Below are 23,439 nucleotides of genomic sequence, written 5' to 3'. Positions count from 1 at the left end.
AGGCCGTTCATGCTCGAAAACCCTCTAATGTAACTGAATTAGGACAATTCTGCAAAGATGAGTGGGCCAAAATTCCTCCAGGACGCTGTAAAAGCCTCATTGCACGTTATCGCAAACGCTTGGTTGCAGTTGTTGCTGCTAAGGGTGGCCCAACCAGTTATTAGGTTTAGGGGGCAATCACTTTTTCACACAGGGCCATGATGGTTTGGATTTTTTTTCACCTTTAATAATAAACACCTTCATTTACAAATTGCATTTTGTGTTTACTTGTGTTGTCCTTGACTATTGTTTAAATTGGTTTGATGTTCCGAAACACTTAAGTGTGACAAACATGCAAAGGAACAGGAAATGAGGAAGGGGGCAAACACTTTTTCACACCACTGTATACTTCACAGTAAATACAGTACAACATTTATTGTAAAGTGCGAGTTTACAAAAACAAAATAACGTGTGAAACAAAACAATCAACACAATGGGTGATGATCTTTCCCTCGCAGGGAATTTCTACCACAAATACACCCTGTTCCACATTCTGTTACACAGCCCATTAGAAAATATCCCACAAACAGGAATAAGTATTGGCAGAGTATTGAAGAGTATTGGCAGGGTTTTGCAGAGTATTGATAGGGTATTGCAGAGTATTGGCAGGGTATGTATTGAAGAGTATTGGCAGGGTATTGCAGAGTATTGATAGGGTATTGCAGAGTATTAGCAGGGTATTGCAGAGTATTGGCACAGTATTGCAGTGTATTGATAGGTTATTGCAGAGTATTGGCAGGGTATGTATTGTAGAGTATTGGCAGAGTATTGTAGAGTATTGGCAGGGTATGTATTGGCAGGGTATTGCAGAGTATTGGCAGGGTATGTATTGCAGAGTATTGGCAGGGTATTGCAGAGTATTGATAGGGTATGTATTGTAGAGTATTGATAGGGTATGTATTGTAGAGTATTGATAGGGTATTGCAGAGTATTGGCAGGGTATTGCAGAGTATTGGCAGGGTATTGCAGAGTATTGATAGGGTATTGCAGAGTATTGATAGGGTATTGCAGAGTATTGGCAGGGTATTGCAGAGTATTGGCAGAGTATTGCAGAGTATTGATAGGGTATTGCAGAGTATTGGCAGGGTATTGCAGAGTATTGGCAGGGTATTGCAGAGTATTGGCAGGGTATGTATTGGCAGGGTATTGCAGAGTATTGGCAGGGTATTGCAGAGTATTGACAGAGTATTGCAGAGTATTGATAGGGTATTGCAGAGTATTGGCAGGGTATTGCAGAGTATTGATACTGATAGGGTATTGCAGAGTATTGATGAGTATTGGCAGGGTATTGCAGAGTATTGATGAGTATTGGCAGGGTATTGCAGAATGCAACTTACACACTAGTGACTGACCTCCTGGTATTCTCTTCCCTTCTGTTCTCGGGGGAGCCAGGGAAGTAAACTGGAAACGTGCAGCGGCTGTGGCCCCAGGAGGCACTGGGTAGAGGGGAGCGGGGGGACAGTCCGGAACTCCGGAACCAAGCAGGCGCGCAGCGTGTGTCACACTGACTCGTGCCAGTGCGTGCCCACGCACGGACGAAGTCATGTGACCGGTTGCTAGATGCGGAGCGGCTCCTGCCTAGCAACCAGTCACTCGGCGGCTGAGGAGCGGCGCGGACTACGCGCTGCATAGCCTCAGCCCTCAGACAGCTAATGGGAATGGCGTTCCCGCTGTGGAAATAGTACGGGAACGCCGTTCCCATGCGTTCCCGCAGCACTCGAGCCCTGTATTCAGCCCCCTTTACTCTGATACCCCTAACTAAAATCTAGTGTAACCAATTGCCTTCAGAAGTCACTGAATAAGTAGAGTCCACCTGTGTGTAATTTAATCTCAGTATGAATACAGCTGTTCTGCGAAGCCTTCAGAGGTTTGTTATAGAACTGTAGTGAGGAAACAGCATCAGGAAGGCCAAGGAACACACCAGACAGGTCAGGGATAAAGTTGTGGAGAAGTATAAAGCAGGGTTAGGTTATACAAATATATCCTAAGCTTTGAACATCTCATGGAGCTCTGTTCAATCCATCATCAGAAAATGGAAAGAGTATGGCACAACTGCAAACCTACCAAGACATGGCCGCCCACCTAAACTGACCGGGCCGGGCAAGGAGAGCGTTCATCAGAAAAGCAGCCAAGAGGTCCATGGTAACTCTGGAGGAACTGCAGAGATCCACAGCTCAGGGGGGAGAATCTGTCCACAGGACAACTATTAGTCGTCTCTCTCCACAAATCTGCCCTTTATGGAAGAGTGACAAGAAGAAAGACATTGGTGACAGAAAGTCATAAGAAGTCCTGTTTGTAGTTTGTGAGAAGCCATGTGGGGGAGGGGGCAGCAAACATGTGGAAGAAGGTGATCTGGTCAAATGAGACCAAAATTGAACTTTTTGGCCTAAAAGCAAAATGCTATGTGTGGGGGGAAAACTAACACTGCCCATCCCCCTGAACACACCAACAACTGTGAAACATGGTGGTGGCAGCTTCATGTTGTGGGGATGCTTTTTTTTTTCAGCAGGGACAGGGAAGCTGGTCAGAGTTGATGGGAAGATGGATGGAGACAAATACAGGACAATCTTAGAAGAAGACCTGTTGGAGTCTGCAAAAGACTTGAGTCCGGGGCGGAGGTTTCCTTTTTTTTCCACTTCACAATTATGTGACACTTTGTGTTGGCCTATCACATAAAATCCCAATAAAATACATTTACGTTTTTGGTTGTAACATGACAAAAGGTGAACATTTTCAAGGGGTATGAATACTTTTTCAAGGCACTGTAAATGACAGAAAAATCTAAATCTATGTACAGTATATACAATACACCTGGGTTGTCACTCTATACACCTCTGAGCCTGCAGAGGAATTCCTTCCTCCGACTCATCGCCTTGCACATTCTCGGTATCAAAAATCCAATCATTGCCATCCATAATGTCTCGGCAGCCATTGTATAGCTGTAAATCTTCTCTTCCTGCACCATTCTCTTCCTCCTCATCTTCCTCCTCCTCACTCTCTCTGCTCTGGGCATTGTCCATAGATGAGTTGACTTCAGAGTTGTCCTCTGTGGCTCCATCATTGTCCGGGGTCCCTACAAGAGGGCCTTTCCTTTGGACCTGTCCTCCTGACGTTGGTCCTTGGGTTGGGGGTGTAGGATGTGGTTTTCTGCCTATGAATATAACATATATCAGATAAATCATGATTAGGTAGCGGTACTAATAGTAAAGTCTATTTTTTAACATCAGATCTGAAAGAACTATTTGTTGAAAATATTAGTCCCCTATGAGGCTTATAGCTGAGCTCCAGTCTGTTGGTCTTTTTGGCCCTTTGGTAGTCTCCTTGGTCTTCTCTAGTAACGATCTAATGCTTGCTAGATCTAGGGGGCTATCAGAGAGAAAAATACTTATTGTATGCAGTGCATCCCTTTTAGTAGCCGCAAGTAAACTGAGATCCCCCACCCTGCACAGCCAGGCACACTGAATTTTCACAGGCTCTACAGAGTCAGAGAACAGCCCGTGACTTTGCTTTTTGTTATTTATTGAAGGTAATAACTTGGATAGGGATGGGAGGTTACGGGATGCCCATTTGGCTTTCAAAAACAACTTCAGGGACAACATTTCCTATATACAGTCTCTATATACAGCTCCTTCAAGCACACACCTGCTTGAAGAACCTAGTTGGAACACTGTGAGTACCTGGCAGTCACTGAGTCAGATGAAGCAATGGTCCATTACAGAGAGGAACCCAATGCCCCTTAGGTGTGTAGAAAAATGTCCGTGTCCAGCTTGTATCATTCCTGTGGCTACTGATATTAGCAACACCTGGCTGCAGCTGCCCCTTTTACTAGCCCTCCAGGCTAACTTAACTTCTCCACACAGTCCTCCAGACTGACACTCACCAGCCCTCCCGGCTGACTCTCAGGAGATGTCTTAGCCCCTGTACACACGGTCGGAGAATCCGTCGGAATGTGTCCTATCGGACCGTGTCGTCGGATAATCCGACTGTGTGTGGTATGCATCGGACTGATTCCGTCTGAATATCCGTCGGACCAAATTTTACAACTTGTTGGAAATATTTTCCGACCAACTGGGCCGATCGGACATACTCCGATCATGTGTAGAGAATTCCGATCGGACCAAGTGCCACGCATGCTCAGATCAAATTCCTACATCAAAGCTATTGGCTACTAGCCTGAACGTAGTCCCATCGTAACGAAATTACGTCATCACATTCTGAAAGATCGGATTTTTCGACAAATTAGTCCGACCGTGTGTATGCAACAGTTTCGGACAAGATCCTACGGACAAAATCCGACAGATTTGGTTGTCGAAATCTCCGACCGTGTGTACAAGGGCTAAGACATGCTGACCGACTCCTGCTGTCCTTTCTCCTTGCTCCCGTGCCTCAGCGAAGGGTTTCCTCTGTGTGTTTTCGGTAGGAATCTTCCCAGATTAGTGGGCACCCTCGAGAACCACCAACAGCCTCCTCGGTACTCCATCTTCTACCCAACTGCCCCGTGCTTATTTATGAGGTGGCCTGCCCCCTGCATGCCCTTTACTGGGTATGGCTGAGGTCCTCATAAATGTTCCAAGCAGCTCCTCCTATCCTCCACCCACTATGTCTAGGATATTCTCCAATGTCCCAGAAAACAGGAGGTGGCACCAGAGAAACTGCTAGTGTGACAGGGGCTTTTGGAGGGGACTGAATGCCAGCTTCCTGCAACTGATTATGGGTCCTGGTATTTGGGGGAACGGTGCTCTTTGTGAGCTGTATGCCTGGGGACCCTGGAGGAGGTGCTACTTTGGATTTAGGTTCATATCCCCCCAAGACACACAGACTCTAGGAACCCTTTATTTGCCATATTAGAATAGTGATTGACTCATACTGTTGGGACTCATACTGAAGAACAGAACCATACTAGGACACATGGCCTCAACATGTAGGGGGAGATACCTTGCAGGGGGAAACCATTCTGGCAAAACACCTTGTTTCCATGTTGATGAGGACAAGGGCCTTGTGACAGACCTACCCTGGGCCAAGGCTTTTGGAGGGGACTGAATGCGAGCCCCTTGCCCACCGATTATGGGCCCTGGCATTTGGCGGAACGGTGCTCTTTGTGAGCTGTGTGCCTGGGGACCCTGGAGGAGGTGCTACTTTGGATTCAGGTCCGTATCCCCCCAAGACACACAGACTCTGGGAACCCTTTATTTGCCATATTAGAATAGTGATTGATTCATACTGTTGGGACTCATACTGTTAGATGCTAATGTCATAGACTCCACTCACCTGTCTGTTATCCTCTATAATGTAAATAAGTCTAGTCTGGCTTACCACAGTTTGTAAGAGTATTCCACATATTGTTGTTTGTGCTAATTAACCCTGTGTTGATGTTTATGGTAATGTGTATCGAATAGTCAGTCAGCGAGCTAGGAGCCGTAAAGTCTTACCCTGAAAAGTCTTATCTCTCAGTCAACTAGTCTGGGTCAACGATTAGATAATTAGCTCATGTTAATTAGGTTAGGCTTTAGACATCCTGCTATATATATTTGTGTGAGATCTCAAATAAAAGGCTATTCCTGATGTACTCCAAGACTGGTGTTGTCTGGTTCTTGGGGGTTCCTATAGCCACATCCATTGGACTTGAGTTCCAGGACTTAGGAAGTGGTATACTGACGGAAGCACTCAAGCGGAGTGTGGGGGACGTTCCATTACAGCTAGGATGAGTCACCCAGCCCCAAACAAAAGTAACCCTGACCCAGATTACACAGCTCAAGCTTAGCCCTGAACTAACTATGATTTGCCTGCCCTAGCAGACCTACACTAACAAACCTAAATTAACTCTAGCACACTTCTAGAAGGTGCTACACTTACCTTCTTCATCATAACCTTGGCACTCCTCCGCACTACGGACGGGCCTTCTTCACCCTCGTGTACAATGCAAGACTACTTGGCCTGCATTAGGTATAATGATTTTGGTAAAGGGTGGGGTGAAAGGAAAGGGAGAAAGGAAGCTTCATTGGATTAGGCATCCAGAGAAGAAAAAAACCTGTGTAAGTAAGGAATAAGGCAAGTATTTTGATTCCCTTACATGAAACAAGCTCATTAGAGCCTTATAATGGAAAGGGGAGATACCAAAAGACCGGAATTTAGCTTTAAAGTGACGCATTCATATAGTGTAAACCGAGCACATGATAAGGGTTATCATCAGTAAAAGCCACATATCAAAATCAGGAGTTAAACTCTAAGGTCAAGGCAGCAAGGTCATTTGCAAATCTTGAATTTTGCAGTAAAGGTCAAGCCTGGCCTGCCCCCTTCTAGCTTGCATGAGTTGTTATACCTGTGTTTTATTCGAGGCAGATTCAGCAAACATTACTGAAGTTTGGGTGCAGAAGCTGAACCTCACTGAAGTCAATGGAAGCCAACTAAATTGTCAGTAAAGGGAAGTTTCTGGTCTTTTACTTCTGTTTGCAAACAAATGGCCTGGGCAGGGCCAAGACAAAAGGTGGGTAGGAGGTATGGCTGCCCTGGGCACTGCAATATCATAGGGGGGGTGGGGGGGTGCTGCAATGACATTGGGGGGAGGGGATTAGAGTTGCGCTAGGGGGTATAAATTGTTTTAGGAGGGAGAATTTGGGGGGTGTTAGCCCTTGTACACACGGTCGGAGATTCCGACAACCAAATCCGTCGGATTTTGTCAGACGGATCTTGTCTGAAACTGTTGCATACACACGGTCGGCCAAAGTTGTCAGAAAATCCGGTCTTTCAGAACGTGATGACGTAATTTCGTTACGATGGGACTACGTTCAGGCTAGTAGCCAATAGCTTTGATGTAGGAATTTGATCTGAGCATGCGTGGCACTTTGTCCGATCGGAATTCTCTACACATGATCGGAGTATGTCCGATCGGAGCAGTTTGTCGGAAAATATTTCCAGCAAGTTGGAAAATTTGGTCCGACGGATATTCCGATGGAAACAGTCCGATGGAGACCACACACAGTCGGATTATCCGTCAAAACGGTCCTATAGGACACATTCCGACGGAATCTCCGACCGTGTGTACAAGGGCTTAGAAGTTGTGATTTGGGGCATTTATGTTAGGGGGAAGGGGAAAGGGGTTCGTGCTAGAAGAGGTGATATGGTAGAGGGGGAGGGGAATTGTACTAGGAGGGGAATATATATATATATATATTAGGGGGTATTTGAGCTAGTAAGGATGATTGGAGTATTTGTGCTTGGAGTTGAAATGGGCAGGGGGATTTGTGCTAGGAGGGTGGATGGGGGGGGGGATTTTTTGTTCTGGGAGGGGAGATTTGGATGGGGGGTGTTTACTGGGAGGGGAGATTTGGATGGGGGGGGGGTGTTTACTGGGAGGGAAAATTTGAGGGGTAGAAGCCTTGTGCTAATAGGAGTGTTTTTTTGGGGGGGTCAAATTGTGTAGGGGGAGATTTTGGAGAGAGAGGATTTGAGCTGGGAGCGGAGATGGGGAGTCAGAATGTTGTGCTGGGAGAGGGTATTCCAGCAGGGGGAGTGGATTTATACTGGGTGGAGGGGGGGATTATGCTTAGGGGGTAAGCATGCAGATTAGTGCTCACATTTTTTTTGGGGGGTGTGGGTTTTGCTAACATATAATGCTCATACATTTTGGAGGGGGGGGCGCAGTTTGGCACATCTGCCCTAGGCTCTACATGACCATGTCCCACCACTGGGCCTGGGATTCCATTCATCATCCATACCAAACCCTTCTCCAATCATGCAGCCTGACAGACCAGGAAAGGTGAGGGACAGAACCATACTAGGACACATGCCCTCAACTTGTAGGGGGAGATACCTTGCAGGGGGAAACCGTTCTGGCAAAACACCTTGTTTCCATGTTGATGAGGACAAGGGTCTTGTGACAGACCTACCCGGGACTGAATGCGAGCCTCTTTGGAGGGGACTGAATGCGAGCCTCTTTGGAGGGGACTGAATGCGAGCCTCTTTGGAGGGGACTGAATGCCAGCCTCTTTGGAGGGGACTGAATGCGAGCCTCTTTGGAGGGGACTGAATGCCAGCCTCTTTGGAGGGGACAGAATGCGAGCCTCTTTGGAGGGGACTGAATGCGAGCCTCTTTGGAGGGGACAGAATGCGAGCCTCTTGCCCACTGATTATGGGCCCTGACATTTGGGGGAACGGTGCTCTTTGTGAGCTGTATGCCTGGGGACCCCTGAGGTGGTGTTAATTGGCTTCAGATCCATAACCCCCCCCCACCAAGACACACAGACTCTGGATATGTATTTGCCATATTAGCAATAGACTGAATCACACTGTTGGGACACAAACTGTTAGATGCTAAATGTCATCAACTCCAGCCACCTGTCTGTTATGCAAATGAGTCTAGTCTGGCTTGTAAGCGTATTCCACACGTTGTTTGTGCTAATTAACCATGTGTTTATGTTTATGGTAATGTATATTGAATAGTCAGTCAGTGAGCTAGGAGATACAAAGTCTTACCCTGAAAAGTCCTATCTCTCAGACAACTAGTCTGGGTCAATGATTAGATAATTAGCTCATGCTAATTAGGTTGGGTTTTAGTCATCCTGCTGTATATATTTGTGGAAGATCTCAAATAAAAGACTATTCCTGATGTACTCCAAGACTGGTGTTGTCTAGTTCTTGGGGGTTCCTATAGCCAGATCCATTGGACTCGTGTTCCAGGACTTAGGAAGCGCTATACTGACGGAAGCACTCAATCGGAGTGTAGGGGGAATAGGATCCGTCACATTGTTGGCAAGCAGTGGGATGCTTCCTGCAGTCTGGGACATCCAAACCTCCACCTGGATCCAAGGCCAGGATAGCAGGAGAGGAGGAGAGGTACAGATACCAGCCGCCATGGAAAAGGAATTCAAAAGGAGGTCGCCAGAGATGCAGCTACAGCACAGAGGCCCGGTATCAGAGCAGGTCCTGCTGGGATGGTTTGATTCTATTCGGTGCGAACTCTGGAAGGAAGCTCTAGCCCGTGAGCAGCATCACCAGGGAAAAGTTCTCCCCTCCAACCAGGAAAGGTACTGGTCGCAGTATGGATTGCGGGTGCTGTTTTTAGAAGAAAAAACGCACAAGGAGCAGACAGCTGAATTAAGCAGGCTGGTCTGGGCAGAGATGAAGCTGGATGAGAGTTACAGCGCCCCCCGGTGGCATGTATCCCAAGCATGTCCCTGGATGGCGGATGACAGCCCAACGGAAGGCTTAAGCTACGGCGGCCTGGGACTGTTGTATGTGAAGCTGACAGGGGACTCCAACTTTGGGAGTGATTTGGAGTGGCGGTTGGACGAAATCATGGATTTCAGAAAAGGGCTACACATTACCATAAACATAAACACAGGGTTAATTAGCACAAACAACAATGTGTGGAATACTATTACAAGCCAGACTAGACTCATTTGCATAACAGACAGGTGGCTGGAGTTGATGACATTAGCATCTAACAGTTTGTATGACAGTATGATTCAGACTATTGCTAATATGGCAAATGCATATCCAGAGTCTGTGTCACAACTGGTGTCTGGGGATAGAGTTTCACCATCTCCTGTCCATGGAACCCAGAAGATGCTATCAGTGCTGGGCAGAGGTTAGCAGAGCTCTGCCCTGTTGTCAGAACTTCAGCTTTGGGGATGGCAATCTCCAGATTTTCCACTGTCGATTCTCCGGCATGCTGCTGGATGGGCACATTCCTCCATCCAAGATCATCCCATGCAGAAACAGGATCATCAAGGTCAGTCAGCACTTGCTGCATCTGCCATAGGACCTCCACGCCCATAGCCGTGGGGGCAGGTTGGCAAAGCACACTGTTACTCTGCCACATTGCCGACTCTTCAGCCAGGATTTCAGAGTTGTCAACAGGTATTTCCTGATAGTCCCAGGCAAAGGGAGCCCAGCCCTGGCACTGAGCAGAGTCTAGCAGCTGTCTGTAGGCGATCTCCAGCTCCCATTCCTGTGGCAGAAACTCTATATCTTCCAGTGCCCGATCACTCATCAATCAGGATGAACTGTGCCCAATAGGTCACTAAAAGGAAAATCCCACTCACTGATTGACATTTCCAATCAGGGCAGCCATCAGAAATTTTTGGGCCCCTTACACAGCTTTAGGCCTGCCCCCCCCCCCCACCCCCCCAGCCTGACCACCAACATTCCCTAGGGCTTGCCCATGGGCCATCCCACCAAATCCGCACACCGGCCACCTCGCCTTTACACACTCAGCCCCCCCCCCAATCCTGTATATATGTCAGCAACCTCAATCCTGTAGATATGCCAGCCCTCTCACACCTGTATATATGTCAGCCCCACCCCCCATCTGTATACATACCAGCCCCCCCCCTCAATCCTGTATACATATGTCAGCATCCTCAATCCTGTATATATGCCAGCCCCCCTCACACTTGTATATATGTCAGCCCCACCTGTATACATACCAGCCCCCCCTCACACCTGTATATATGTCAGCCCCACCCCTACCTGTATATACACCAGCCCCCTCACACCTGTATATATGTCAGCCCCACCCAACCACACCTGTATATATGTCAGTCCCCTCACACCTGTATACATGCCAGACCCCTCAATCCTCTATATGTGCCAACCCCCATCACACCTGTATATATGTCAGCCTCCCACACCTGTGTATATGCCAGCCCCTCACACCTGTATATATGCCAGCCCTCTCACACCTGTATATATGCCAGCCTCCCTCACACCTGTATATATGTCAGCCCCCCACACATGTATATATGCCAGCCCCCTTCACACCTGTATACATGCCAGCCCCCCTCAATCCTGTATATATGCCAACCCCCATCACACCTGTATATATGTCAGCCTCCCACACCTGTGTATATGCCAGCCCCCTCACACCTGTATATATGCCAGCCCCCTCACACCTGTATATATGCCAGCCTCCCTCACACCTGTATATATGTCAGCCCCCCACACATGTATATATGCCAGCCCCCTTCACACCTGTATACATGCCAGCCACCCTCAATCCTGTATATATGCCAGCCCCCATCACACCTGTATACCTGTATATATGTCAGCCCCACCCAACCACACCTGTATATATGTCAGTCCCCTCACACCTGTATACACGACAGCCCCCCTCAATCCTGTATATATGGCAGCCTCCCTCACACCTGTATATATGTCAGCCCCCACACTTGTATATAAGTCAGCCCCCTACACCTGTATATATGCCAGCACCCTCACACCAGTATATATGTCAGCCCCCCACACCTGTATATATGTCGGCCCCCACACTTGTATATATGTCAGCCCCCCACACCTGTATATATGCCAGCCCCCCCACACCTGTATATATGCCAGCCCCCTCACACCTGTATATATGCCAGCCCCCCCACACCTGTATATATGCCAGCCCCCTCACACATGTATATATGCCAGCCCCCTCACACATGTATATATGCCAGCCCCCTCACACCTGTATATATGCCAGCCCCCTCACACCTGTGTATATGCCAGCCTCCCTCACATCTGTAAATATGTCAGCCCCCCACACATGTATATATACCAGCCCCCTTCACACCTGCATACATGTCAGCCCCCCTCAAACCTGTATATATGCCAGCCCCCATCACACCTGTATACATGTCAGCCCCCCCACACCTATCTATATATGTCAGCACCCCTCACACTTGTATACATATCTCAGCCCCCCCATACACTTGTATATATATCAGCCCCCCACACACCTGTATATATTTCAGCCTCCCTCACACCTGTATATATGTCAGCCCCCCACACCTGTATATATCTCAGCCCCCCCATAAACTGTATATATGTCAGCCCCCCCATACACCTGTATATATATGTTAGCCCCACACATACATAAATCTGTAAACACACAAGCCTCTGGCCCCTCCCTGTACACAACCAGCCCCCCCTCCCTTTCCTTCACAGCCCCTATTTGTAAACAAAATCTTCCTACCTAGTCCCAGCTCGTGTTCAGAAAGCTGACATGTTGCTGACACAGAGGAGCACAGTACAGGCAGCTCACACAAAGGGGGTGCACATGCACATAGTAGCCAGAGGTGTCAGTAAAGAGCTTGATGTATGAGCTCAATGACACAGAGAGCAGCAGAAGCTTCAAGATTGTTTCTATAGTGCACAACATGTCTCCCCTTCCCCCTGTCCTGCCTTATTTTGGCCCGGGCGAGCCCCTCACAGTTGTATCGGCTGTACCCCCCCTGATGGCGGCCCTGCTTCCAGGGGCAGATATACCAGTGACATCATTGACCAAATATGGCCATCTGGCCATATTTGGTTAGTGTCAGGAACTTACCAGCAATGGACAGGTACAGCTGCGTGCACACAGGCGTCGGCGTGTGTTTTCTGCGCGTTCGCGTACGCGTTCGCGTGCGCGTTCGTTTACGCGTTAGTGTGCACGTTCGCGAGTGGCGTTCGTATGCGCGCGCGTTCACGTGGTCGTGCGTGGCGTGCGTGCGCTCCTTCCCGCCACTGAGCGTTTAAAGGTTCCTCAAGTGCGCCGGTACGGCGCTGTTTCGTCTCAGCTTCCGTGTGTCTGAATATCTGATCCTGAACCCGATTACCTTTGAATATCTGATCCTGAACCTGATTACCTGCTACCGTTATCGACCCGGCTTGTTTGACTTCTCTGCCTTCTCCAATCCCGACCCGGCCTGCCTGACCTCGAAACCTCTTCTGCTTGTGATTCCGTTGCCGACCTCTGCCTGCTTACCGACACCTCTTCTGCCTTCCGTTACCACCAGTCTACTTACCTTCTGACCCGGACCGTCTGACTCTTCTCCAGCCTGCTGCCAGTTCTATCTTCGGCTTCTGAAGCTACTGCCTGCATTTCTCAGCTTCCAGCAACCCGCAGTCCACTCAGCCTTCAGAGGGATCTCCGCTCTTCTACCAGCTCCAGCGGCCCTATCCAGCAGGCCCTCCTACCCACTGTGCTCTCGAGACCGCTGTTCCCACTCCAGCGGCTCCTGAACCAGCGCTGTAAGAGAGGTCTCCTCCTACAAGTCGGGCTCCACACCTGGACTCTAACAGTACGAAACAGCCATGACTGAGCCCGCAGGAGAGACCTCTCCCATGAAGGAGATCTGCACGCACCTGTCGGCCCTTACCCAAGCGGTAAAATCGCTTCAGGATAGCTATGCCAGGCTTGAAGGACAGGTCCAGGACCTTACAGATACTGGTCACGTGGCCCCTGCTCCTTCCTCCCTATCAGCACAGCCCGTCGCCTCACCATCCGTTGTCATGCTTCCACCTGAACCAAGGGTACCCATTCCGGAAAGGTTTTCTGGGGATCGAACCAAATTTCGGGCTTTTCGGAACGCTTGTCAACTCTATTTTGCCCTACAACCACGGACTTTTTCCCTGGAAGCCACGAAGGTAGGATTTGTAATCTCCCTCCTACAAGGAGAACCGCAGACCTGGGCCCACCGTTTACTTGAAGGAGATTCAGTCGCAACCTTCTCTCTGCAATCCTTCTTTGAGGCCATGGCTCAGCTTTACGAGGACCCCCAAAGGACTGCCACGGCTGAATCTGCTCTGTTTGCGCTCCAGCAGGGCCGCAGACCGGCTGAGGATTATGTCTCGGACTTTCGACGCTGGAGCGCAGACACGGAATGGAATGATGCGGCTTTAAGGCATCAATTTCGCATGGGGTTATCCGAAGGACTTAAGGATGAACTGGCTCGAGTCGGTATACCAGAAACCCTGGAGGCCCTGATCTCCTTGGCAATCCAGATTGATCGCCGTCTCAGGGAGCGAAGATCAGAGCGCTCCGCTCAGCAAGCCCGTCCAGTCTGGATGACAGCGAGAGCCCCAATGCCTGCTTCTCGCTATGTACCTCCGTCCAGCCCTATTCCGCCCTGTACGGCTCCTGACACCTCCGAGCCCATGCAATTAGGACTACTGCGCCCCGCTTTGCTTCCAGAAGAGCGTGCACGTCGCCGGCAGCAGAATCTCTGCCTCTACTGCGGTGGTTCAGGTCACTATGTCTTTAATTGCCCTGTCAAGACAAGTAAGTGTCTACCTTCTGCTTCTACCAATCTCTCTGCATTGACTGTCAATTCAACCCACCTTGCTGTTCCTCTCTCACTACAGCTCCAAGGAAGGACGGTGACAGTCAACGCTATCATTGACTCCGGGGCATGCAGCTGCTTCATAGACTCCACCTTTGCGGGCCGACAGGGCATCCCGTTACGAGGCAAGGCTCATGAACTCTCAGTTTTTCTGGCCGATGGGTCTAGCATCAGTTCTGGAAAGGTAATTCAAGAGACTCTTCCTCTACCTGTCACTATCTCCTCTCAACACAAGGAATTCCTGACGTTGGATGTCATCTCCTCTCCAATGTTCCCGATCATTCTGGGCTTACCCTGGCTCCAAGCCCACAACCCCTACATCAATTGGGTTACCAGAGAAGTCACATTCCCATCTTCCTATTGCTTGAAACACTGCCTAACAGATTCCACCAAGCCTTCTGCCACCCTTTTATGTGTAGACTCTGATCAAGACCTACTGCAGACTGTGCCCAAGCACTACCATGACTTTATTGATGTGTTCAGTAAAAAGGGAGCAGACACTCTACCTCCTCATCGTCCCTATGATTGTCCGATCGAACTACTCCCTGGGGCCGAGATTCCTTTCGGACGCATATTCCCTTTATCAGAAAAGGAGCAGGGGGCACTGAAGACCTACTTGGACGAGAACCTGGAGAAGGGGTTCATCCGTCCTTCAACTTCCCCAGCAGGAGCTGGAATCTTTTTTGTCACTAAAAAAGATCAGTCCCTCCGTCCATGTGTGGACTATAGAGACTTAAACAAGATTACGGTTAAGAACCGCTACCCCTTACCCTTGATACCCGAACTCTTCCAGAGACTGAGATCCGCTAAAATATTCACCAAGTTGGATCTAAGGGGAGCGTATAACCTAGTTCGCATCCAGGCCGGGCATGAATGGAAAACAGCCTTCCGGACCCGATTCGGTCATTATGAATATTTAGTGATGCCCTTTGGGCTCTGCAACGCCCCGGCCACATTTCAACACCTGATCAATGACGTGTTTAAGGATTTCCTCGACGTGTTCGTGATTGTCTACCTGGACGACATTTTAATATTTTCCAACTCTCTTGATCAGCATCGAGAACACGTCCGTAAGGTCCTAGACCGCCTTCGTCAGCACCGACTCTACGCAAAGGCTGAGAAATGCGAATTTGAGTTACAGAGCATCCGATTCCTGGGACTAGTGATCTCCCCAACGGGCATCAGGATGGATCCCCAAAAGGTATCTGCTGTACTAGATTGGCCAGCGCCTCTGGATAAGAAGGGTGTACAACGCTTCATCGGTTTTGCGAACTTTTATAGAAAGTTTATAAGAGACTTTTCAGCTATAATTGCGCCTATCACGCAACTGACCAGACAAAACTTCCGCTTCTGCTGGACTCAGGAGGCCCAGAGTGCTTTCGAAAAACTTAAAAAACTCTTCCCGTCCGCCCCAATTCTCAGCCATCCGGACCCGTCTCTACCCTTCATCCTTGAGGTAGACGCCTCTGAAGTGGCCGTAGGAGCGGTCATCTCCCAACGTCAAGGCAACAAGGACCTAATGCATCCCGTGGGGTTCTTTTCCAGGAAACTCTCTCCCGCGGAGAAGAATTACGACGTAGGCGACCGAGAGTTGCTCGCCATTAAGGCTGCCTTGGAGGAGTGGAGATACCTATTGGAGGGCGCTGCTCACCCGGTACTAATATACACAGACCACAAGAACTTAGAATATCTACGGTCTGCCAAGCGACTGAGACCCCGACAAGCCCGCTGGGCCCTGTTATTTTCACGTTTCTCCTTTCACATCACGTACCGGCCCGGATCGAAGAACGTGAAACCGGATGCGCTGTCACGGATGTATGACAATCCCAAGGACTCATCTGTTCCTGACACCATCTTACCTGCCGGGAATTTTTTACTTTTACAGCCTGACCTCCTCTCTCTGATCAGAGAAGCATCCTCTGACTCCTCAAGACCCCCCGGAATCACCTTAATGTCCAGAGATGGCTTGTTCTGGAGGGGAAGTCAAATTTTTGTCCCCAAGAATGTCCGAGTTAAGGTGCTGTCCCTTCTTCATGACCACCCACTGGCAGGCCACTTTGGGGTCCGTAAGACCCTTGATCTGGTACAACGCACGTTCTGGTGGCCCAATTTGAAGGACTTTTGCGAAAAGTACATCAGCTCTTGCCCCGTCTGTATCCAGAACAAGACACCCAGGAACCGGGCTTGGGGACTGCTGAAACCCCTACCTGTACCCGACAGACCCTGGAGAATGATTAGTATGGACTTTATTGTCGAGCTTCCATGTTCTGAGGGATGTTCAACTATTTTTGTGGTTGTAGACCGGCTATCCAAGATGGCCCACTTCTCACCCTTAAAAGGCACCCCATCTGCTGTGGAGACTGCCCACGTGTTCATTAAGGAGATTGTGAGGCTACACGGGATTCCAGCGAATATAGTCTCCGACAGAGGAGTGCAGTTCACCTCACGCTTCTGGAGGGCCCTGTGCGAGATCCTGAAAATTGAGCTGGCACTGTCCTCGGCCTATCATCCCCAAACTAATGGGCAGACAGAAAGGACCAACCAGACTCTTGAGCAGTACATTAGGTGCTTTACATCATTCGTACAGAATGATTGGGTGTCCCTGCTGCCTTTGGCAGAATTTGCCTACAATAATGCTTGTCATTCGGCCACCGGTCAGTCCCCTTTTTTCGCCAATTATGGCTTTCATTTAACCTTTTTGCCTGATTTTCTTCCAGAAACCTCAGTTCCAGCGGTCCAGAAGACAGTGGATTTCCTCAGCCACAATAACCGGGTGTTGCAGGAAGCAGTGGCCAAGGCCCAGGCAGACAGTAAGAGAGCCTTTGACCGGAGAAGAAGAGGGGAACTGATCCTACAACCTGGCGACCAGGTATGGCTTTCTACCAATAACATTAAAATGGCTTGTCCCTCCAGGAAATTTGCACCTAAATTTATGGGACCATTTCCGGTTAAGAGGAAAATTAATGAAGTTTCCTACGAGCTAACCCTGCCTGAGTCGCTTAGGATTCATCCCGTGTTCCATGTGTCACTGCTGAGACCTGCCACCCCTGATCCCTTTCCTGATAGAGGAACTAGACCTCCAGAACCCATCTTAGTGGATGGAAACGAGGAGTACGAGGTGGAGGCCATCCTCGATTGCAGAAGAAGACAGGGACGCATCCAATTTCTAATCAAATGGAAAGGATTTGGGCCAGAGAACAATTCCTGGGAACCGAACAGCAATATCCATGCCAGGCGGTTAATTCACGCATACTTGTCTGCCCATCCAGAAAAGAGGAACCTGTTGGGCATCCGGAGGCTGCCCCTTGGGAGGGGGCAATGTCAGGAACTTACCAGCAATGGACAGGTACAGCTGCGTGCACACAGGCGTCGGCGTGTGTTTTCTGCGCGTTCGCGTTCGCGTGCGCGTTCGTTTACGCGTTAGTGTGCACGTTCGCGAGTGGCGTTCGTACGCGCGCGCGTTCACGTGGTCGTGCGTGGCGTGCGTGCGCTCCTTCCCGCCACTGAGCGTTTAAAGGTTCCTCAAGTGCGCCGGTACGGCGCTGTTTCGTCTCAGCTTCCGTGTGTCTGAATATCTGATCCTGAACCCGATTACCTTTGAATATCTGATCCTGAACCTGATTACCTGCTACCGTTATCGACCCGGCTTGTTTGACTTCTCTGCCTTCTCCAATCCCGACCCGGCCTGCCTGACCTCGAAACCTCTTCTGCTTGTGATTCCGTTGCCGACCTCTGCCTGCTTACCGACACCTCTTCTGCCTTCCGTTACCACCAGTCTACTTACCTTCTGACCCGGACCGTCTGACTCTTCTCCAGCCTGCTGCCAGTTCTATCTTCGGCTTCTGAAGCTACTGCCTGCATTTCTCAGCTTCCAGCAACCCGCAGTCCACTCAGCCTTCAGAGGGATCTCCGCTCTTCTACCAGCTCCAGCGGCCCTATCCAGCAGGCCCTCCTACCCACTGTGCTCTCGAGACCGCTGTTCCCACTCCAGCGGCTCCTGAACCAGCGCTGTAAGAGAGGTCTCCTCCTACAAGTCGGGCTCCACACCTGGACTCTAACAGTTAGTGATGACAGCTGCTATCAATGCCCCTGCTGCTTCCTCAACAACCATTGAGAAAGGAAGCTGTCATACCTGTGTATATATATATATAGTAGCTGTAGACCAACTTTTACTATAGATGATAGTAGGCTTCCAGCAACAAACTAAAAATGTGGACAAACGGCCAAAGCAAGCAGTGTGTGCGGATCGAACCAAGAGCTTATTCTCACTTACAAGCCATAACATTGTAGCAGTCACACTCTGCAACATAATGGTCTCCTGCTTACAAAGACGCGGGTATCACCTTCAGATCATAAACATCGCACCTTAACACTTGCCATACAACATGGTAATGTGGCGCTATAGTGTGAACCCAGCCTGAAAGGAAAGTTTGGACACAAATGAAGGCCACATTCAAGCTAAGTTTGCTCCTTTTGATTCTTACAACGTTAAGATGTATGGTAATTCTCTAAGGTAGCATAGAAATGTCATCAAGTTGGGGACATTTCAGGTGACACACCAACAAATGATACAAAACGACACTCATAACTTGGCACTTACAGAGCCTGGACAGGCACTTGGCCAAGAAAATGGCCGACATGACTATCCCCATGTAGAGGTGGCACTTCCATCTTGTCTTCATCTTCATCCCGCAGAGATCATCACCTGCCAGAAACACAGAGGATCTGCTGTCAGTCAAGATTTCACATTGTGGCCCTTAACGTCACACTCGGGGGCCACATGGATCACCAAAAATCCTTCAAACTGGTCCATTTCTCAACGTAAGGTGTATAAATACTGTAGAGCAGGGATATGCAACTAGCGGGCCTCCAGCTGTTGCAAAACTACAAGCCCCATTATGCTCTACCTCTGGGTGTCATGTTTGGGGTTGTCCGAGTCTTGCTATGCCCCATGGGACATGTAGTCCTGCACAGGGGCGGACTTACCATTCGGGCATTCGGACGCCGTCCGAGGGCCCGCGGCCAGTAGGGGGCCCGTGAGAAGCTCCTATGCTGCTGGCAGTGCTGCGGTGGAGCCGTTCTGCCGCTGCGGGGGGAGGGGGGGGCGGCCAAGACACAGCATCTCCCCTGCACCTCTAGCTTTCAGTTCAGTAGGGGGGGCAGCGATCGAATATGTCGTTACAGCGGCATCTCTCTCGGGCTTGTGTTTCTCCATTACAGTGTATAGAGTGGAGAGGGGAGGGGCCTCTGACCCGGGCAGCTATAAATTTCACTCTTCAGTGAGTTGCTCGGCTTGTACACTGTTGCCGACTGCTGCCCGGGTCAGAGGCTCCTCCCCTCTCCACTCTATACACTGTGAAGGAGAAATACAAGCCCGAGGGAGATCCCGCGGTCCACAGGCACCATAGAGCTGCCGATCGCCCCCTCCCACCTCCCCGTGCTGGGGGTTGGATGTGCACAGCCAGGTACAGGGGAACCTCGGGGGGGGGTTAAGTCTGGGGACCCTGAAGTATGGAGGGAGGCTCTCTGGGGACCCTGCTGTATGGAGGGGGCTCTCTGGGGACCCTGAAGTATGGAGGGGGCTCTCTGGGGACCCTGCTGTATGGAGGGGGCTCTCTGGGGACCCTGCTGTATGGAGGGGGCTCTCTGGGGACCCTGCTGTTTGGAAGGGGCTCTCTGGGGACCCTGCTGTATGGGGGAGGCTCTCTGGGGACCCTGATGTATGGGGGAGGCTCTCTGGGGACCCTGATGTATGGGGGAGGCTCTCTGGGGACCCTACTGTATGGAGGGGGCTCTCTGGGGACCCTGCTGTATGGAGGGGGCTCTCTGGGGACCCTGCTGTATGGAGGGGGCTCTCTGGGGACCCTGCTGTATGGAGGGGGCTCTCTGGGGACCCTGAAGTATGGAGGGGGCTCTCTGGGACCCTGATGTATGGGGGCTCTCTAGGGACCCATTATGGGGGGCTCTTTGTGGACCCTGATGTAAGGGGGATCTCTCTGGGGACCCAGATGTAAGGGGGGTCTCTCTGGGGACCCTGATGTAAGGGGGGATCTCTCTGGGGACCCTGATGTAAGGGGGCAATCTCCGGGGACCCTGATGTATGGAGGGGGCGATCTCCGGGGACCCTGATGTATGGGGGGCTCTGGGGACCTTGATGTATGGGGGGCTCTCTGGGGACCCTGATGTAAAGGGGGGCTCTCTGGGGACCCTGATGTAAAGGGGGGCTCTCTGAGGACCCTGATGTAAGTGAGGGAGGCTCTCTGGGGACTTGTTTACATCGGAAGACCCCCGTTCTGCCTTTGTTGGAAACAATCGTCGGGGCCCGCCGGACCCGCTGATTAGCTCTCGGTGTGTCCAATCAAACAGCGTGCAGACCCGCAAGTGCAGAATCAAGTACCTGTATGGGATTCTGCTCACAGGAGACGCAGCCCCGCAGTAAATGTACGTGGTTAATGTGAGTTTATTTTTCTTTATTTTCCTAACTCTTTAAACCTTTATTTTGAACATACAGTAGAGAAATTCCGTCACCAATGCATATGATGCACCAGTGCAATATATATACGTGGTGCTTTGTGAGGGTGTGGCTTGTGTTTGGGTGGGGACAAAGGGGGCCCCATGATCCCCTATTGCCCGGGGGGCCCCATGAGTTGTCAGTCCGCCCCTGGTCCTGCAACAGCTGGAGGTCCGCTAATTGCACAACCCTGCTGTAGAGTATATGGTGAGGGTATAGACGTGGCTCACCTTGATAAATAAGTAGAATTTCCAGTATGAATAACGCGGGAACAAACAGAAAGTCAGCCACTAGGTAGGCTTTTTCCGCTGTGGTGATCCATCTCATTGCCAGGCTACCTGTCAGGAAATAGGAGAAGAGCAAATCAGGTTCGTAGGTCACTGCTGTAACAAAGAAGAATTGAAGTCAATTTGAAGCTCTTTTTCTAGGTTTGGAAATAACGGGGAAGGTTTAGAGCCGAGGAACCCTAGAAATCATTTTCAGGTCTTGAAGAACCAGTGCTACACATGATTATATCTACAGCTCATGGTACCTTTGTGTGATCAGTGGGCTACATAATAAATAATGGAGGTTATTTTTACGAAAAAACTAGAGAGCAAAATCTGGTGCAAATCTGCATAGAAACCAATCAGCTTCCAGGTTTTATTATGAAGGCTTAATGGAACAAGCTGAAGTTGGCAGCTGATTGGCTACCATGCACACATCACTGGACCGTGGTGAGTGTCTGTTTATTAAAAGTCAGCAGCTACACTTTTTGTAGCTGCTGACTTTTAATAAACTGAAAAACAAGTGGGACTCCGCTTTAATGACCAATGCAGAGAGAGAAATACTGCCATTGGTGGTCAGTGGAGAAATGAAAAAAAAGACAAATAAAAATGATAATTGGTGTCAGTGGTTACTTACGTAAGATAGGAGAGGCTCACCCGCTCACATGACTTTGGCTCTGCAAAGCGATGGCCCCATAACGTTGCAGGCACCATCAGTTCTGCCAGCACTGACTTCTGAAGTAACCCTTATCAACCTCTGGTCTGGAGTAACCTTGGTGGAGAAAGGTTGGGTTAGACCAGGGGTCTCCAAACTACAGCCCCCCCCCCCCTATCTACGGTCAGTGACATATCCTCAATGTACTATGAGTGAGGAATAAGGTCAGCAGAGGCTTGTTCTCCACATCTGATGTAAGAGAGAATTCTGATGGGGACCCTGATGTAAGGGGAAACTCTGATGGGGACCCTGATTTAAGGGGAAACTCTGATTGGGGGCCCTGATGTAAGGGGAAACTCTGATGGGGACCCTGCTTTAAGGGGAAACTCTGGTGGGGACCCTGATGTAAGGGGAAACTCTGATGGGGACCCTGATGTAAGGGGAAACTCTGATGGGGACACTGATGTAAGGGGGAACTCTGATGGGGACCCTGATGTAAGAGGGAACTCTGATGGGGACCCTGATGTAAGAGGGAATTCTGATGGGAACCCTGATATAAGGGGAAACTCTGATGGGGACCCTGATGTAAGAGGGAACTCTGATGGGGACCCTGATGTAAGAGGGATCTCTGATGGGGACCCTGATGTAAGGGGAAACTCTGATGGGGACCCTGATGTAAGGGGAAAATCTGAAGGGGACCCTGATGTAAGAGGGAACTCTGATGGGGACCCTGATGTAAGGGGAAACTCTGATGGGGACCCTGATGTAAGAGGGATCTCTGATGGGGACCCTGATGTAAGGGGAAACTCTGATGGGGACCCTGATGTAAGAGGGAAACTCTGATGGAGACCCTGATGTAAGAGGGATCTCTGATGGGGACCCTGATGTAAGAGGGAACTCTGATGGGGACCCTGATGTAAGGGGAAACTCTGATGGGGACCCTGCTTTAAGGGGAAACTCTGATGGGGACCCTGCTTTAAGGGGAAACTCTGATGGGGACCCTGCTTTAAGGGGAAACTCTGATGGGGACCCTGGTGTAAGGGGAAACTCTGATGGGGACCCTGGTGTAAGGGGAGACTCTGATGGGGACCCTGATGTAAGAGGGATCTTTGATGGGGACCCTGATGTTAAAAGGGGACACTGATGGTGACCCTGATGTAAGGGGGAACTCTGAAGTAAGCGGCAACTCTGATGGTGGCTCTGATGGGTATTTTTTTGGCCCATGAATATTTATAAAATATTATATGTGGCCCTCATACTGAAAGGATTGGAAAGCCCTGGGTTAGACCATCTGTCGGTTTCGTATTGATGTTTTTTTTTACTCCACAGTGAAATTTCTGCCCTTTTTCTGCCCTGAATACAGAACAGGGAATAAGAAGAAATCTCCCCAAAAGGTGACCCATATCTGATACCTGAAGAGGTGGCCCCATCTGAAGGGTTTCCCTCTACGTCTGTCCTAGTAACAACTGTGAAAGTTTACATTTCCTATTACTTTCTGCACCCATTACAGACAATGGATTTTCATCTCCCAAACAGGCAAACGGACATAAAGCCCTGAGAGAAGTCCTAATCCTTCTGCATTCCGACCCCCTAAAAAAAATGACTGGAGTTCCATGTTAATAAATCACGGTGAAGCAAACCTTATGCCCCGTACACACGATCGGAAATTCCACCAGCAAAAGTCCGATGAGAGCTTTTGGTCGGAAAATGTGTGTATGCGCCACCGGAAAGTGTGTATGCTCCACCGGACTTTTGCTGGCGGAATTTCGGCCAGCAAAAGATTCAGACCAGGTTCTCAATTTTTCAATCAGAAAAAGTTCCGATCAGAAATTCCGATCGCCTGTACAAATTCCTACGCACGCTCGGAAACAATTTGACGCATGA

At 49.7% G+C, this 23,439-nt stretch overlaps 1 protein-coding gene across 1 annotated transcript in view; it reads right to left on the bottom strand.

Moving 5' to 3' along the window:
• Positions 1-389: 389 nt before the first annotated feature.
• The window catches only part of LOC143975809 (uncharacterized), a 48,916-nt gene continuing 25,866 nt past the window's right edge, over positions 390-23,439 (bottom strand). Inside the window, exons 3-5 of the mRNA XM_077478360.1 lie at positions 20,865-20,972; positions 18,724-18,828; positions 390-3,190 (exon numbers count right to left, since the gene is read on the bottom strand). Coding sequence (XP_077334486.1) covers positions 2,859-3,190; positions 18,724-18,828; positions 20,865-20,972 — 545 coding nt within the window. The 3' untranslated portion in view covers positions 390-2,858. The remainder of the gene's footprint in view (positions 3,191-18,723; positions 18,829-20,864; positions 20,973-23,439) is intronic.

This window comes from Lithobates pipiens, unplaced genomic scaffold (assembly GCF_037356315.1).
Source record: "Lithobates pipiens isolate NorthernLeopardFrog02 unplaced genomic scaffold, aLitPip1_a1.2 Scaffold_13, whole genome shotgun sequence".
Classification (NCBI taxonomy): Eukaryota; Metazoa; Chordata; class Amphibia; order Anura; family Ranidae; genus Lithobates; species Lithobates pipiens.
The sequence above is the reverse complement of the archived record's forward strand: the minus strand, read 5'-3'. Positions and strand labels throughout refer to the sequence as shown.